General features: G+C 49.5%; 1 protein-coding gene across 5 annotated transcripts in view; it reads left to right on the top strand.

Moving 5' to 3' along the window:
* LOC101935324 (NADPH--cytochrome P450 reductase) overlaps positions 1–13,942 on the top strand; it is a 59,094-nt gene that overhangs the window by 21,520 nt on the left and 23,632 nt on the right. For 4 of the 5 annotated variants that reach the window (XM_024103479.3, XM_024103478.3, XM_042857729.2 and 1 more), the window contains one exon: positions 1,019–1,211. In XM_024103479.3, the coding sequence (XP_023959247.2) occupies positions 1,033–1,211 (179 nt within the window). In that variant the 5' untranslated portion in view covers positions 1,019–1,032. Of the gene's footprint in view, positions 1–1,018; positions 1,212–9,582; positions 9,921–13,942 lie in introns of those variants that run through there. The other variant, XM_005284452.5, reaches the window with a different exon arrangement.

Genomic DNA, 13,942 nt, shown 5'->3' with positions numbered 1-13,942 from the left:
ATAATACATAACTAAACTATTGTTGTATGTAAAGTAAATAAGGTTTTTAAAATGTTTAATTAGCTTCATTTAAAATTAAATTAAAATGCAGAGCCCCCCAGATCAGTGGCCAGGATCCGGGCAGTGTGAGTGCCACTGAAAATCAGCTCGCGTGCCGCCTTTGGCACGCGTGCAATAGGTTGCCTACCCCTGATTTAGAAGAAAGAAAAAAGCAGGTATTAATAAAACTGACAGATACTAAGTGAGTGCAAAGGCAATACTATAAATGGACCTAGGATTTACGAGAGAGAATAGAAAAGTGGACAAAAATGAACAAACTGGGATTCATCTTGAGGAAAGGGAACGCGAATGCTGTAGTGCCAACAGGGACCTTAGAGGTGCTAGTGGAGGGCAAATTAGACATGAAATTGAAGCAAAACAAAAATGAACACAGCTTGGGGAGCATCCAACGAGGCCTCGCACCACTATGGAGGAAGGTAACAGGCTCTCTCTGTGGCTCTGGTGTGGTTGAGTCAGATGGCAATAAAGTCTGCCCCAGAAAGATACAAGAGAGAAGAGCAACAAAAATGATCAGGGTGGCTGGAGGAATTGACTCCTCCAGAATATGTATTACTGAGGCAAGGGCCAGCTGTGAGTTTGGTCTGGCTCCCATCATAAGCTTTGCCACTGACGTCGATGGGAACCGGATCAGAACCTCTGGGAGAGGCACAAGGCTACAGCTGTTTGAAATGTGCTCGCGCCAAGGATGGAGTGCAAGCTGGCTGGGGTTGAAACAACTGGAAAGCATGAAGTTTGGCTGAATATAGCAAAAAGCCGCTTTTTCGCAGTGAGATGCTTTAGGCTGTGGAATGATCTCCTAAAGGACGGGCTAGCTCTTGGGACATTGAAAGCTATACTGGACTCAGCATGTACTGGTTGGTCTTCTCCTAGGTCTCTCCCATCTCATTCCAGTGATGTTCTGGCACTGTTTGCACGTTCATTATACGTAATTTATTTTTTTTCTCTTTCCCCTTTCTAGTGTTGCCGGTTGCCATGGGGGATTCTGCCATGGACTCCACTCTCCCCCCTCCTGAGAGCGCTGTCCCGGAGGGCACTCTCTTTAGCATGACTGATGTGTTCCTCTTCTCTCTCATCGTTGGCCTCCTTTCCTACTGGTTCCTCTTCCGCAAGAAAAAGGAAGAAATCCCTGAATTCACCAAAATCCAGCCAACGTAAGTGACTGTCCTGACGAACTCGGGATGAATGTGCTTCTAAATCGCATCGGTATGTTGTGAAGGGGAATGCTCACTGCCAGTCACGCCTAGTGGTCAGGCAGGGGTGTGGCAGGTTGTCTTCTTCCTGGGTGATCCCCTTTCTCATTATATAGTTGCCCTGTGGTGATCTGTCCTTTCAGTGTCTCAGCACTCCGGCCGGGTCACATGTTCAAGTCTAACTTTTTTCGGGTTACACAGAGTCCAATGACGAAGTCTTCAGAAGTCAGCGAGGGCTTCAGGGCTTCCTCCCTTGCATCAGGGTCTTGGGTGTGGACCCTCTTACCTGCAGGGTCTTCCCAACTTGGTTTCTTGGTGCGGGATAGACTTCTGTCATTGTCTCCTTTTTAGGCGCTGGTAGGGGAGCCTGGGCCCACCCTCCCCACTGGGTGCCAACCTGGGGCCCCAGTGATTGGCAGCTAAGCCCTGCACATTGGGGTGCTCTGCAGCTGCCTCCCTGGATCACTTCCTGCCAGTGCTCTCTCTCTTCCCATAGGGTAAAGTAACTCGCTGAACACACAGATAAAGTTTCTGACCTTCAGCAAGTCACCAGTCCCTGCTTTGCAGGCTGGGTCAGGTCAGTATCACCTGGCTTCAGTCAGCAGGAGCTCCTGTGGTGCTCCTTCCCAGGAGTTCAGAGCACAGGTCAGCTCACCTCTGTTGTGTCTCTGCCACTGAGTTACTCAGCTTCCCTTTTTACCAGCTTTGCAGGTGTGTGTTTGGGGGGGCTGCCTGGGCCCAGAGAAGCTCCTTAACCCTTTCTTCTCCAGTGTGGGGTTTGTATGCCCCATCACATACAGTCATAAAGTTTCTCCAGTTTCCCCTCCTCCCACTCCTCTGTAAAATCTCTGTTAAGTGAGATTAGCATGTAAATCCTATTCTTCCCAGCCAGGGTGGAAAAGCCAGGCTGGCCTCACACCTCTGGGATGCCAGAAGGGGAGGAGCTGCATCCCCAGCTACCAGAGAGTAGTTAAGTGGTACCATCAGTGCTTGTCTTTACCTTGTCCCACTGAGTTGTAGGGTGGGATGGGGAGGTTTGCCACTCAGAACTGTGCCATGTAGAACAGGAATAAAGTCCGCCTTGGTGCCAGCTGTTGTACCTGGCCTCTGCTTTAAACACACTTCCAGAGTGAGGCGAGAAAAGGCTGCCCTGTTTGGTTATTCTCTTCACTGTCATCCACTGCTTTGATTTCTGCCAGCCTGGAAGGTGAGCCGCCAGGGATCAAATGAATTTCCTGGGTGGCAGTGTAGATTCAGTAGACTCCTTCCCATGCAGCAGCAATGGTATTGCCCAGTATTGACTTCATCCACTAAGGTGTGGGGTTAATATCTCCAAAGGGATCCTCCTTCAGAAGAACTGTGATGTGGGGCCGTATGGGTGGATGGAGGCTCTCCGACAGTTGGGGGGGAAGGTTGGAGAAGCAATGATCACTTAGACAGGTCTTTGTTTGGGGCAAAGAGCACCTCACAAAAGGATTGGCATGGTGGGGTAACGTCGGGAGACTTTTCTTCATAGTTTCCAGCGTAGAGGAATCATTAACAGAACTAATCAGATGACCCACCGGCCTGTGACCTGAATATAGAGCCGGATTAACTGAATGCTTTTGAAACCCAAAGAGCCAAATTCATGCCTCTTGCAAGTGCTTGCGATGCCACTGAAGTCAGCAGAGTTGTGCATGCTTAGAGGGCTGCCCCACATCTCTTCGCTCTTGACAGGTATTAGAGGGAGGAGGAGAGTTAATGACTGTCTCCTTTATTTATTTGTGGGCCGTTTCACCCTCTCCTTGTGCTGCACTTGCCCGTCTCTGAAACACCTCATAAGAGCAAGGTGGCAGTGGTGGCCGATGAATCACAATGGCCCACGTCCTGGCTTTTACTGCCCTTACTGGTGCCAGCCTCCAGCAAGACAGGAGCAGCATGTCTGAAAGTATCAGGCTGTACCTTGCACTGCTTAGCAGTCGCTTCCGGCTCTGGCAACACGAGCATCACATCTGGGGAAGCGCCTTTATTAATTACTGAATCAGAAAAGCACTCCAAGCATTCAGGGGTTTAACCGGGACTTGTCTTTGGGCCTGACTTTCTTGGGCCTCATATATCTGCCCTACCACGTTCTAATTCTTCTAGATCAGGGAACATATTGAGAGAACTAGCCCTGGGCACAGTATTCCCCAGTGTTAGTTGGGGCTGGGTGTTTGAACTCCCTTGTCTCAGGAGTGTGTGTACCCCCCAGCCAGTTCCTTAATTCTCCCCACCAGCATTTTTAGTCATTGTCCTTTTATTTTCTCCTTTATAAACAAAGCCCAGCTTCATTAGTGCCACCTTAAAATCAAGGGGTCAAACCCACAAAAGCTAAGAAATTCAGAGTTCTTTGAGTGCACATGTCCAGTCCCCTTCAGGTCTGTGCGTGCCCAGTGCCCCAGGATCAGGGATTTTCCTCTTAACGTTACCGGTTGGGGCCGCACATGCGGCCTCTGTTGCCTCGTACTGTGGCATGATGGTAGAAAGGGCGGAGCTGCCCTGACCGCCTCCGTTCTTTCTTGCTGCCTGCGATCGGTAATCGGCGTGCGTTGGCTTGCTTCTGCAAGTTTATCCCCTTCTGGGGAATCTCTCAGCTTTACTAGAAATAGTTGGCACTTGTTAGTGGTTTAGATTAATGTACGTCTCATTTGTTGTTTGGATTGTTTTATTGGTGCATCGGTTCCCCTTTTGTACCGGGCGCAGACCCCCAATACTAGGGTATGCCGCGGTCTCCAGTGTTTAAGCCTTGTGCCGGCTGCAAAAGATCTGTGCCGGTAAGTTACCCTCATTCCACCTGCCTAAAGCGTCTCAGCAAGGGTCACATTAGGGACCGCTGCCATATTTGCAGGGACTTTCAACCTCAAACGAAGAAAGACCGAGATGGAGGCTGCCCTGCATCCACCTTCCGAGCCTTACCGCTTGGGGCATGCAGCACAGGGTGCTTCAGCCTGGGTGCGGAATGCCTCTCCGGACCCTGTCTCGGGATGTCGGCAGTGGATCCAAGGTTGAAAATGAGTGCACGAGCTTTCATGGTAGTCTCTGTTCGGCCACTGCTTTAATCTCGCCCCGGTGTTCGGCATAACTGAGGCTGTGCCCTGCACTTGCTGGGCTGTAACTCCCCCGTGTGGATGCTGTGGGCATGAACTGAAAGGTTCCTAGTTGTCAGACAGGATTACGTGAATGAGGAGGAGGATGGTAACATGGATTAGAAACCTTTCAGTTTGTGCCCGCAGCAGCTGCACTGGGGAGTTACAGTGCAGCACTCCATTGCAGCAGTGTAGACAAGCCCTGAGTCTCTGCTCAGAAGAGAGGCCGGGAGTGAGGTGGATTGTGAAATCCCTGAGGCGAAATGTCACACGCTAACAGAGAGGAAACAGCATGGCTTAGTAACCTAAACCGTAGGAAAATGGATCTCGCCGGAAAGAGGGAAGTTCGCTCCCTGGCTAGAAGTTTAAAGGGAGGAACCCACATTGTTCTCAAGCATCTTGCAGTGAAGTCACTGTATGGGGCAAAGAGGGGTGTGAGTGTGTGTGTTAAGTAAGAGAGAGAGAAGCAGCTGGTATTATGCATGGTCGTTATTCACTAATTGTCATCTGTCCTAACTTCAGTCCTAACCTGTGAGTTTCCTTGGACCATTCAAGCATGCCTCCCCCCACCAATGGACTTCATTGTGAATTTAGGGTGACCGGATGTCCCCTTTTTTTAGGGACAGGCCTGATATTTGGGGCTTTGTCTTATATAGGCCCCTATTACACCCCCACAGCCCCACCCCGGCCTGATTTTTCACAGTTGCTATCTGGTCACCATTGGTGTATTTATCTGCTCCAGCCTTCATCTCTGGGGAGTTTAATAAGAAGTGATCTATCATGATGGGAGCTGGAGTAGCCAGGGAACTCAAACTGGGACGCTGAATTAGATTCCTGTCTCCTCATCTGCTAAAACTCCCAGGGACAGCTCTCGTGAATGCGAATCGCACACAGCTTCAAAGGAGACGGTCTTGCGCCTTGCAGAGAAACATGCCATAGAGGAACACTGAGATTCATCTAGCTCGCTTTGGGCTGTTTGCTCCTGCCTGTCCAATATGTGACCATCTTCCATGTAAAATCAGTGGCAATTAGCAACATCCCTAAAGGACTTCACAGAGTCTCCGGCACTTCCCATTTGATGTGCACTGAAGGAAGAGGGCATGCCAGGGTCATAGGAGAAACCCCTGTCTCCCATCCTCTGTTGCATATCATGGGATGGCTGGCAGTATTAACCTGATTCATCTCAGGCACTGCAGTAAGACATAGGGCAGTGATGGACTCTCAGATAGCTTGGCCCTGTATTAAGGCTTTAACTGTAAGACCATGGCCCCTTGGCTGGAAGGAGCATCCCAAAGTCCCCCGCTCCTCCCTTTTATCTGCAAGAGACTTGTTGCCCCTAGTTTTATATTTTTGTTTGGAGAAGATGATTTGGTGTTTATGAAAGTGAAGGAGTGAATCACTTATTGGGGCAGGTGGTTAGTGCAGCGAGTCTCTGTCCTGAGCTTCGGTCCTGCCCATAAGCAGAGACTGCTGGCATTGCGAGGCTCTTTTCTTTATTTTTGTGATGTTGGCCAACTCTTTTCTGGGGCTGAGAGCCGCTGGCCATCTTGTAGGGCCTGATTTTTCCCCCCCACCCTCACCCCGTCCTGTGCCTTGTGTCATCATTTACTGCTGTCTGGGTGGCAGCTTTTCACACTCACTTTGCACAGGTGTCCGTGACTACACTAGTTGCAAGGCTGGGGAGAATCAGGCTCCAGATCTCATCAGGACCGTCTCTGAGCTGAGAGGAGCTCATGTCCTAGCACCCCTTCTGTCTCCCCCAGCAGAACACGTCATCCATTCTGCACTGAACACCAGGTCTGTCTGGGCTGCTTTGTATGGTGGAAGCATCCAGCCACACACATTCCGTTCTTTTCCCCGCTAAACCTGAGCAAGGCGTACGGGCATTTAGCTCAGAATGTAGCTAGAGATTTGGGGCCAGTGGGAATCGGTTCATGGGGTTTTCACTTATTCTAGTTCTAGCGGTTTTGCACCGTTCACACCACGCTGTCGTCCTTGTGTGACTGCACTGGTGCTCCACGGCGGGGTCATTAGGAGCTGTGGAAGAGCAGTACCTCCTGTTTTCCCTTGAAGTGTGAACATCTCCTGCCCACTGGGACATTGCCCGTTTCCAGCAGCTGAATGAATGCAGCTCGCAAGGTTGTTCTGTAACGGGTGTGGTGTAAAGGGGGCTGGGAACTGAGCCTTGAAGTGGCTTCTTCCCATGCAATCCAGAGTGGGCTCTGCTGCAGTGACTGGCTGAGGCTTCATAAGTCATGTTAGCAAGTTGCCCGGATGGTTTTACTAGTTTCCCAAGCCGTAAGCCAGTGGCCCCAGAAGCTGTGTGCCTGCCACCAAAGGCACAACTAGCGGCTGCAGCTGGATTGGGGCCCTGTGACTGGTTGTAGCTACATTTTTAGGATAGTTGGACTCTGGAGGGAAATTTTATCTGGGGATTTACTTCCCTCCCATCCTCTACTTGATGATCAAGGGTTTCCTACTTGATAAATATGCAAAATCAGTTCATTGCAGAATGAGTCTATCCGTTACTACTAGCTCTGGCTAGCGTAGCCCTCTTGATGGCTTACCCTGACCCTGATAATGGAGTGACTAGTCAGCCATTCTCAGCTGGGTATATTAACCAGGCAGGACTTCGATCCTAGTAAATACTCAGCACCCTCAACTCACTTGGATTTCAGCGCAAGCTGCAATTGCTCAGCGCCTCTGAGAATCAGGCCCACAGGGGCAGTTGGCTCTTGGCTGAGGCTACCAATGACTTAAGTCCAGACCTCTATCGTTACAGTGTGTTGGGTTTATTCAGTGCTGGGATTTTCCTTCCTCTCCTCTGGCTCAAAGAGGCTCCGTCATCTCCCCCTGGTGGTGGCAGATGTCATGGCTGGCAGAAGGCTTCCCAGGTTGCATTGTCTTAATACCACTCCTCAGACTGTTGTGGGCATGTTTGTCCCTATCACGGTATAAAGTTGCCGTTTGTTTCCTGCCTCTCTCAGTTCAATCTGTAACTACAGCAGTGCCGTGCTTTTGTTTTTTAAAGTCATGAAAATCAATGTGGCACATTACATTTGGTAGATTTCTTCACTATGCTTTGATTCACGTCACTGACTAATATAACCCTTCACTGCTGCTAGATGTTTGCAACAGGGTTGTGTCCAGGGCCGGCGCAATCCATTAGGCGACCTAGGCAGTCACCTAGGGCGCTACAATTTGGGGGGCGGTGACCGTGGTGGTATTTCGGCGGCAGGACCTTCCGCCGCCTCGGGGGGGCGGCATTTCGGGGCAGGACCTTCTGCTGCCTAGGGCGGCGCTCCTGACTGTGTCCATTTGAAGAGAAGAAAAATCAGTTGCTTGTCGTCTTCATGGGTATTAGCTATTTGCTCAGCATCCACTGGGTGTGTCAGGGCAGTAAGCGTTGAGTTAGGTTGCTGGCTCTCTGTTGTTGCAGCGTCTGTCTGTGCTGATTATGGAGCAATTTAGTGTGTAGCCTAAACTCATGGGATGGAATTTAATCGGTTGCCACGATGGATGGACGAGGCCAGATAAAAAGACCTCACCTCTGCCCGTGAAAGGAGGGAGCTATTGATAAATTAGTCCAAAAGACGTATTGGATATGAAAATGCTACTACTTGAGAGGTGGATTAAATCCCAAATTGAGATGTAGCTGTCAGTAAGTGAAGAATTTGAGTAGTTATCCAGATTTCAAAGGGGATAATTCCTAGATGCCCTGCTGGAAAAAAATGCTGCAAATCAAGACTCTTCCATAATTGCATTGGGCTAGAGGTTGCAGCCTGCCCAGATCTCCATGCAAAACAAACTGAGCAGTGGAACCAGGAGTTGGGAGGGAGACAGGAGGTGTCCGTGCACTGTTACTTCCCAGAAGGATTTAGTTAGTATGAGCTGCTGCTGGGATGTTTAGATTGCACTTTGTTAGACAGAAAGTGTTCTCTTGATTGTGATCACGCAGAACAGGATGTGATGGTTCCTTGTATCATGTGTGGTGGGAGTCTACTACTGTGTTTCTGACCCCAAATGCGGCTGTTGAGATTATTATGATCACTAGGGAAACAGTGCTTGAGCCAAAGATCCTGTTCTGGACAGTCTGAATTGGATGGAGAGCGTCCAGCAATGCATGCGATGTGCCGCGGTAGGAATGGCCGCATTCTGTCACGGCTGGGGCACAGAAATAGAAATCAGGACTCCAACGCTCACTCGCTGACTTTCTCTTTTGACTTGGGCAAGTCACTTGACTCCTCTACGCCTCGGCTTTCCCTCTGCAGAATGGAGGGAATTTCCTCACAGGATGGGATGTGAGGCTTAATGTCTGTAAAATGCTTGAGACCTTTGTACAAAAGACTGTGTATAAACGCACAGTATAGTTGGCCGTTCATGGCAGCTAGCGCATTGAAACCTAGAGAAGTGTGCTTGCATTTTGACCATTCAAAGACTTAATTGAAACCGTTAGGGTAGCAATCTTCGAGCGCCTGCTCTGCAGATGTCATTAGAGAGGAATGTCCCTTTGATCTCCATGGGCTCAGGGACCAGTGAGTATGCAGCTTGCCTTTGGGTGGAATTTTTGGGGACCTAGTTCTTTGCAAGGCAGCATATGGATTTTTCGTGATCTTAGATTTCTCACCAGGCCCCAGTGCATTTCTCTGCTGTGGTATTTGTGAGACAGAGAATACGTTGAGACATGTTAGATGGTATGTAATTATTTTCCATCTGTCCTGCAGCATTATTTGGGACGGAAACTGGCTTATCTGTATCCTTAAATGTTAGCAAGATTCATTCCCTGTATTTAAAGGGCTTCCTGGTTTTAGGAGTGGTTCCAGTTTCTTAGCTTGATTAGTTAACTTATTGGGGGTGGGGGGTGAGAGAGAGCGAGAGAGCGAGACCATCTCTAATTTAATTTAATATGACCCCAAAGGGAACAAACTCGCTATGATCAATACAGCCTTTCTTCCTAATGGATGGCACTACCATAGTAACATTCAGCACTGCCTCTCTGGTGTCTGGAATCGCTTCATTCAACCTACATGGTTTCCTTTTTTAAAAAAAATGAGAAAAGCGGCTATGATATAAACTGTTGCTGAGGTAACAAGGGTACATGGGAGGGAGTTTTATCCCCCCCTTCCATACAGAAGAAGGGAAGTTGCGGGGGGGGGGGGGGGGAGTGTGCTGCAGAGAATCATGGGAGGTTTCATTCTCGACTCCTAATTCCTTTCTGCCACTGTTGCCAGATGTTGCAGTTTCTCAGGGTTGTGTGGATCTTCTTGGTAACTTCCAAAGCGTCCGGCGAGAACCCTAGCGAACTGAACTGCTCCGACCATGGCCTGTGCAGGGACTTGGCGTGCAGGCTCCGTTCTCCGTAACAAAAGGAAACTGCCGATTTGGCTTTAAGCTCCGAGCGGTGCAGAATGGAAAGGCCTGCGTGCACATTTTTCAACAGCTAAGTTAAAATCTCTCCCTTCTCTGACGGATACAAAAGCTGTGGGATTCTTTTCGTTTGCCTTTTTTCCGCCCTAACCATGGGATGTGTGTACTCGGTCCCGCAAGAGGACCTGACTCGGGGGAGGTGAGTCAATCTTCCTGATCAAGCAAACTGTAGATCTTATTCCCAGGACCGCGTCTCTCTTAAGAGCTGCATGTAATTGTATAATGATCCCTGCTGAACTCTGAGGGCAGGAAGAGAAGGGGAAAGGAGGTTCTGCCTAAGGCATGCTACTCGGGCAGAGAAGTACAAGAGATCGCTTGCTCTCTGTCCAGCGGGGCGGAGGGTGTAAAAGGCAGTTCCTGTCTTTTTCTGACTCAGAGCGACATCTGGACCTAGGATCTTGTGCTGAAAAATACATACAAGTTAGTGCCATTGGGGGTCCTAAGGAGGAATATTTTGGGGGCCCCCCCACACAATACATGCCAATAATAGGGGGACCCCTTGAGCTGATCCAGGCCTAAGCAGTTGCTTAATCTGCTTATGCCTAGCGCCAGCTTGCAAATTGGTGACTAAACAAGACTGCTCTGCTGGGAGGCTGCTGCCTTGGGCGCTTTCTGACGGGATGTGGATGGTTACGATCTGGAGACTTCCAGACCATCAGGCTGCGTTGGCGGTTCTCTCTTTTGAACTGTTGGCTTTAAACTCAAACCAGAGACAGAGTCGCAGGGAGGTTCTCTGCATTTTTGGATGTTGGGAGGAAGAGCGAGAGAAGCATAGTCTGTAGTTGTATATCTTAAAGCTGTAGGTTAAACCGAGTTAACACCCCCTCTCTCTGCCTGGTTTCTCGCTTGTGGTACAAACCATACCATAGACTATTAGAAATAAAAGAGCATTGTACATATTGATGGTACTTTTCACTCCTTAGGTTTACTGTTTTGGTTCTCTCTCCTTTTGGGGCAATGAAAATAGACTTGTGGTATGGCTTTTATCATCAGTTTCTGTTCATTTTCACATTCAGGTTCTCCTGCTCTATCAGGGTGCTGCAGTGGGTTGTAAAGACCAAAACCTGTTGTCTTTAATTTGTTTGGTGTTTATGGAGCGCCCATCACCACAGTAGCTAAACGCTAGATGAGTGTGTGTCTAAATAAGAGACACAATCTTCATACTGTGTATGGAAACATATTTTCTTTTGGTCTTAAGTTGTGTAACAGCTTCTAACAACCTAATCCCCTGATGGCTTTCCCTTAAAATTGGTTTAGTACAGCTGCTGTGTACGTTACAATGTCTCCGTGGATCCAATCATTGTCTGATGCTAGTTTCTTCTAATGGCTTAGACCTCCTTGCACAGTTCTCTCTCCCCTGACACTTAACCTGTAGCTGCAAGGGACTTATTTCGTGCAAAGAGAACCGGGTCCAGTCAGAGCCTAATGAGGGGAGCTGTAGCAGTCATTATTTTGGGGTGGGGAGAGGAGGCCTGGAGAGAGATGTATTTGAGCACATCCCCAGCGCAAAGAGAGCTTTAGACACATTCTCTGGGATTCTTCCCGCGGGGCCGTGCGGGTTAGGAAACTGTTAGCGTGCTCTGCACATTCTCACACGGTCAGAAGCCAAAGCCTCTTGTTTTTGCCCAGAGGCTCCTCTCTTCCCACGGGAGACCCAGCCTCGCATTCTTCCACTGTGAAAGGGAAATGGGAACGCGTCCCATGTTCCTCGCTTCCTGCGTGCGGCGAAAGCCACATGCGATGAATGAGTGAGCAGTCGGCTGGCACTCGTCCTGCTGTCTGGGAAAAGACCCCAGTGTCTAATATGACTATAGCTAGAAAGCCACCGTCTCTCCTGGGGTTCCTGGGACCGGATCGCGTTCCCATATCGTTTATTTCCGTTCACTTCCAGAGTCATCTGGGTCGCTTACACCAGTGTCACCCTTGTGAGGCCAGTGCGGTTGCACTGGTGTGACTGAGCCCTTGTTTATATTGCCTTTCTAGCCACTAATGTCCCTAGTGTACAAACTATTCGGACTGGGGCAGTTTGTCCCTGTTTCAAAGAGGAGCAAGCTGCACTGATACACACTGCACTATGCTAGTATAAATTGTGTCTATACCAGGGGCCTGCATCAGTGGCTGAAATCCCTGTGTAGACAAGGCCTGAGAGGAGACTTTAGCCCTCAGATGGCAGCAGCCTGCTTGCAAGGGGTTTTTTTGGTAGCTCTAATCAGAGGTCTCCAGGTGTTTGGTTCTTAGGGTGTGTCGAAAGACCCGCAGCTGGCTTGGGTCAGCTGATTTGGGCTTGGCTGCAAGACTATAAAATTGCACTGTAGTCGTTCGGCTCTGCGAGCTGAAATCATCTGGCCCAGGCTCTGACACTCGGTGCTGTGGGGTTTTTGATCACGACGTAGACATACCCCTGGAGGCTTGTGGTGCTGGTTCATTCTGTGAGCAGAGCAGCCGTGTTCCTGCACATCCATCTAGGCTTGGCCTAGAAGCTTTGTAATGAGGAGCAGCTGCGCCTATGGGCTGATGTGCCTGCCTTCTGAGTCAGATGTTGTGTTTAAAACCTACTTTGCTCTAAGGCTAAACTGATGGAAGAGCATCCCTTTACTGCCCCGGAGAGAGGCAAGAACTTCATCCTTCTCTTCTCTTGCCCTGCATTTTCCTCAGCCCTGCCCCATGGACAGCGCCAGGAAGGGGATATCAGTGCGGGGCAGTCATGAGAATCCCGTCGGATAATGAATCTCAGAACGGATCATTTCAGTCAAGAGATGGGAAAGGACGTTTGAAGGGACTCGGGTGGAAATCCATCTGAATTGGAGGCCGGTGTTGAGTCGCCAGGTTTCGAGCTTACGTCACATTGAAGTTTGCCTGAGACGGGGAGGGAGTTCCGGGGAGCTGTGCAAACTGGAACGTCTGTTCGCAATAGCGAGCAGCTTGTTGGCTGGATTTTGAGATGAAGAAGCCCTGTGACTGACCAGCCGGGGTCCTTGAGGCTTCCTGAACGTAGGGACTGCCAAACCAGAAGAGAATAATTGCACAGCTAGTCTGGTAGCATGTCTCCAGCAGTGGTCATTGCCTGCCGGCCAACGCTGCAGCGCTGGTGGGAGAAGGAGGGTTTATTCCCTATCCCAGACTGGGGATCAGTTTTTACTCAGTCCAGGTCTAGATTAGGAGCGCTTTGCTGGTACCGCTATACTGGCAAAGCACTTGTAGTGTGGACACAGCTTATCCCAGCAAAATTGCGCTGATCCCAGGCCCCCATCCTTGCTGAGTGAAGCAGGCTATGCTAGCAAAAGCCCAGTGTGATTGATAGAACTGTGTCTGCTCTGCGGGGTTTGCCCAGCACAGCTGTGTCGGTCAGGGATGTCTCCCCAGCACATCTCTGACTGATCTAGCTAGGCCATCCAACGTTGGTAGCGTGGCTCTGGACTTAGAAGCATGAGGAGTAGCAGCCCCTTGTAGTTTGTATCCTAGCTAGCTTAAGAGCAGATGCTGCTTTTATTCATATAGATGAAGAATTGTTCTTCCTCCACTCGAGCTCTTTCTTCCTGCTGTAGTGAGTTCAGTGGTTAATGTTGCATAAAAACATTTCGAGTGTTTCCTTTGCATAACTTCATTGAGCGCCTTCTGGGACTGGTTAAATAATAGCATTTGATTGAGCATCTCAGTGCAACTTGCTGTGTTTGCAGATGTCTATCAGAGCTCTGCTTGCTAGATTAAATAGTCCTTGGGCTAGATTTACAAAGGGATTTAGGTGCTTGAAGACACAGATAAGCGCCTAGAGGGATTTTTAAAAGTGCCAAAGTGAGTTAGGCACCTGACTCCCATGGGCGCCCCAACCCCAGTGACTGATTATTTCTGCTGTCCTTGTCTGTCTGTCTCTCGTGGCCAAAGCTGAAGCACCACTGCTCAAGGTGAGGGTGTACCCCTGGATTCATAAAGCAGTGATATAATCTCGGTGGCTAGGGCAATTAAACCAAGAACCGTGTCTGGGAGAGAGGGAGCGTCGCTGTTCACTGTGTGTTCTTGGTTCCCAGTGACGGTAGCTTGTGAAGATGAAGGAGGGAACAGAAGTAGTCAGGCCCTACCACCATGAAGAGGTTTATGCTTCCAACATAAGTTTCAATCCATAGCTCAGTGTTCCCCAGTCTGGGGGAGGCACCGGGGAGAAGA

This window comes from Chrysemys picta, chromosome 19 (assembly GCF_011386835.1).
Source record: "Chrysemys picta bellii isolate R12L10 chromosome 19, ASM1138683v2, whole genome shotgun sequence".
In the NCBI taxonomy this organism is placed as follows: domain Eukaryota; kingdom Metazoa; phylum Chordata; order Testudines; family Emydidae; genus Chrysemys; species Chrysemys picta.
This window is presented reverse-complemented; position numbering and strand designations above follow the sequence as displayed.